This window comes from Pipistrellus hanaki (genome assembly GCF_964339955.1).
Source record: "Pipistrellus hanaki genome assembly, chromosome: 6".
Classification (NCBI taxonomy): Eukaryota; Metazoa; Chordata; class Mammalia; order Chiroptera; family Vespertilionidae; genus Pipistrellus; species Pipistrellus hanaki.
The window spans coordinates 85,177,075-85,180,509 of record NC_140508.1 but is presented as its reverse complement, the minus strand read 5'-3'; the positions used below and the strand labels follow the sequence as shown (position 1 = coordinate 85,180,509).

General features: G+C 64.4%; 1 protein-coding gene across 2 annotated transcripts in view; it reads left to right on the top strand.

Moving 5' to 3' along the window:
- Positions 1-1,460: 1,460 nt before the first annotated feature.
- The window catches only part of JPH2 (junctophilin 2), a 60,090-nt gene continuing 58,115 nt past the window's right edge, over positions 1,461-3,435 (top strand). The window contains exon 1 of one of the 2 annotated variants that reach the window (XR_014795302.1): positions 1,461-2,560. Coding sequence is in view for 1 of the 2 variants with exons in the window: in XM_084887556.1 (XP_084743682.1) it covers positions 2,182-2,560 (379 nt within the window). In the remaining variant the exon portion in view is untranslated. The remainder of the gene's footprint in view (positions 2,561-3,435) is intronic. The other variant, XM_084887556.1, reaches the window with a different exon arrangement.

Here is a 3,435-nt window from a genome sequence, read left to right as displayed (position 1 = left end):
AACCCCTGCAGGGGGCCGCCCGGGTGAGCAGTGGCTACATGTATGCAGGTGCACAGCCCTCTGGGCCACCGCAGCCAGGCAGCCTTAGGACAGGATGATGGCAATTTGCTCAGCGTTTCACTACAGAGGGCTCCGGTCTGAGATGTCCTTTCCCCTCCCCTTGAGAGCCGAGCTGGAAAGACACGTGGGGTTCTCCAGGGACTGAGGTGAGAAGTGGCAGAAGCAGAGCCCTCGGCGGACAGCCTTGAGGTGTTGTTCTCAGGGAGGTGTGCGCGCAGGCTGTCAGCCAGCCAGGCGGGCGGCGAGACAGGACCCAGATGACACGCACAGCCTCTAACTCCTGCTCTTCCCGCCAGCCTGGCCAGCAGCCAGCGGCAGTGCGCGCAGAAGCTGGTGTTTCTACTGGGGAGGGGGGAACGTGGGCACAGGAGGGGCCCTTCAGGGCAGGGGGCTGCGAATGGTGACAGAGCCAAGACTTAAGAACTAGGAATCCGCTGGGAGGAAGGGAGAAAGCATTTTCTCTCCGTTTCTGAAACGAACAGAACTTCTGCAGTGATTTTAAGTGGCCCAAGCCATCCTGCAGTTTGGGCATGGTGAGTTTGAAATCAGATCATCGTGTGATGTTCTCAGGAACCTCCTGTGCTTGCTTTCTCAATGGTTTCTATCCTGCCCGCTCCCATCTCTCTCTCTCTCTCTCTCTCTCTCTCTCTCTCTCTCTCTCTCTCTCTCTCTCTCTCTCTCTCCTCCCACGCCCCCTCACACACACAGAGCTTCCTGCTCTTGGTGGCTGCCACCTTCCTCGGAGTCACTCTGCTCCCGCTGACCCGGCTCAGCTGGGGTTCCCCGGCACTGGCCCGGCCCGGCTCCATGTCCCGGGGATTTACGTGCCCCTCTCCCTGGAGCTTGGGAGCCTGTCCCGCCGGGAACGTGATGGATCTGGCTGCCCCGGCTCTCAGGACGCCAGAGCAGAAGAGCTGGGAAAGAGAATTTTAAAAAAGAAAATCATGATCCCTGAGTGTTTCTGAGAGGAAGTCCTTCCAGCGCCACTGGCAGCTGTGTGCGGCAGAGACGGAGGGCAGACAGACGCCTCGCCCTCCCCAGGCGGTATCTGCCCTGCGGGAGAGCCAGGGGGGTGACCCGGCCTTTGCACAGGGTCCCCCCGGGGTCTCGGGGTCCCCGGGCGGAGGGAGCTCGGGGCTGTGCGTGAGCTCTGGGCTCGGACCTGCTGCACCTCCCGACGCCGCTCCAGACCCTCACGCCTCTGCGTCCAAAGCTCCTGTGGAGCCAGGCCCGTTCCTTCCCTGTCGTCACCGGATTCCTTTCTGGGGCTGCAGTGGTGCAGCCCGGGCCTGGGGGGGGGGGGGGGCTGTGAGTGGCTGGTGGTGGGGCTGAGCGTTGCTCTGGGCGTTCTGAGTGCCAGCACGGCGTGTTCTGCCGTCTCCCTCCCTCCCCGCTCTCCGCCGCTCCTCCCACGGGCCCAGGGGGACCAGGGAGCCGGGCTGGACCAGGCCCTTCCCGGGGGAGAGGAGCCCTCCGGGCGCCCGGCTGCCCACACTCTGCTCTCAGCGTCCCTTCCTCTCTCCAGCCGCCCCGGGTCTGAGCACCGGCCGTCTGATCACCCCTCCCGCTCGGAAGGAGGCCGGCCGGCCAGGGGGCTATTTTGGGAGCAGCTTCTGAGATCCAATGGCCTTGTTAGGGCAACACTGACCTTTCTGTCCCGGGAGGAGGCAGGGCCGGCCAGGGGCGGGGCGGCCTGCTGAGAGCAACAGCCCGCACCCACCCCGGCTGGAGGAGAGGGGCCGGGCTGCAGGAATTCAGCCTGCCACCGAGGGAACTGCCCCGCTCCGAGCCGGACCGGGGACCCGCCACCACACCCTGTCACTGGTGCTTCTTAAAGGGATCACGCGTTTCTCCTCTGACTCCATGGCAGCCGGGCCCGGGATGCTCCGTGGAGGGCTCGCCTCTCTCCCTCCCGCTCCCTGCCCCGCGGGCAGCCTCCCCCGGGCTGCCTGAGGGCCTCCGGCATGGCCCCGGCCGGGCACCTGGCTCCTGGGCTCCCCCAGCCTCTGGCGGCAGCTGGCTTTCTCCCCGCCCGCCGGGGTGGGCGGTGGTGAGGGGCCGGCCCGGAGCCCTGAGCCGGACAAGCTGGAGGACAGCCAGGCGGCCGGGGGCTGCGATGCGATGAGCGGCGGCCGCTTTGACTTTGACGATGGCGGGGCGTACTGCGGGGGCTGGGAGAACGGCAAGGCGCACGGCCACGGGCTGTGCACCGGCCCCAAGGGCCAGGGCGAGTACTCGGGCTCCTGGAACTTCGGCTTCGAGGTGGCCGGCGTGTACACCTGGCCCAGCGGCAACACCTTCGAGGGGTACTGGGCGCAGGGCAAGCGGCACGGGCTGGGCGTAGAGACCAAGGGGCGCTGGCTCTACAAGGGCGAGTGGACGCACGGCTTCAAGGGCCGCTACGGCGCCCGGCAGAGCAGCAGCAGCGGCGCCAAGTACGAGGGCACCTGGAGCAACGGCCTGCAGGACGGCTACGGCACCGAGACCTATGCCGACGGAGGTGAGCGCCGGGCTGCGGCGGGGGGGCCAGGCCCTGAGGGGCGCTGGACGGGTGAGGGGCGCTGGATGGGTGCAGGAGCACGGGGTGGGGGGAGACGGAGGAGCAAGGGGCCCTGTGGCAGAAGCAGAGGGGCCAGGGCTTATCTGCCCTGTGACCTCAGGCGAACCACTCTGCCTCTCCAGGGCCCATTTGCTTGTTAGGAAGGGCTGTGGAGAAGACGGGACACACACCCAGCACACCCTCATGAAGAGGTGCCTGCCCCTGCCCACCTGCCAGGCTCCCCGTCGGCCGTGGGGCAGATGGTAGCTTGCACTCAAGGAGAATTGGGGTCCAGGCTCCACGTTGCCAAGAAGGTGACTTTCAAGGAGTAGATCATGACGTATCCATTCATTCACCCGCCCGTCCATGCGCACATTCGTTTGTTCGGTGCCCATTTCTGCGGTGCCTCCTGCTGGCCAGCATGGTAAAGGGACATGCAAAGAGGAATGAGACACAGCCCAGGGCTTCAGAGGTAGGCTGTGGACACACCGTTACACACAGGAACGCACAGCGTGCCGTCAGAGAAGGATGCTTCAGAAGAGGGGACATGGGAGGTGGATCTTGATGGGAACTTGCGTTTGTGAGGGTGGGAGTGGGAGAGAGAGAAAAAAAAAAAGAGCAAAAAGCTCAGAAGCAGGAGAGAGCTCAGTGGGTTCAGGGAACGGAGAGGAATTTTCTGTGGCAAAACAGGCCTGGGGGATTGGCAGAACAGACACCATCACCTCCTCCACTGGGCGTCACTTTGAACAGTGTCCTCATTCATAAAATGGGGAATTTATTTTCACATAAGTACTCAAACTGTGGTCCGTGGACAGGGAGCATCGGAAATAAATGCA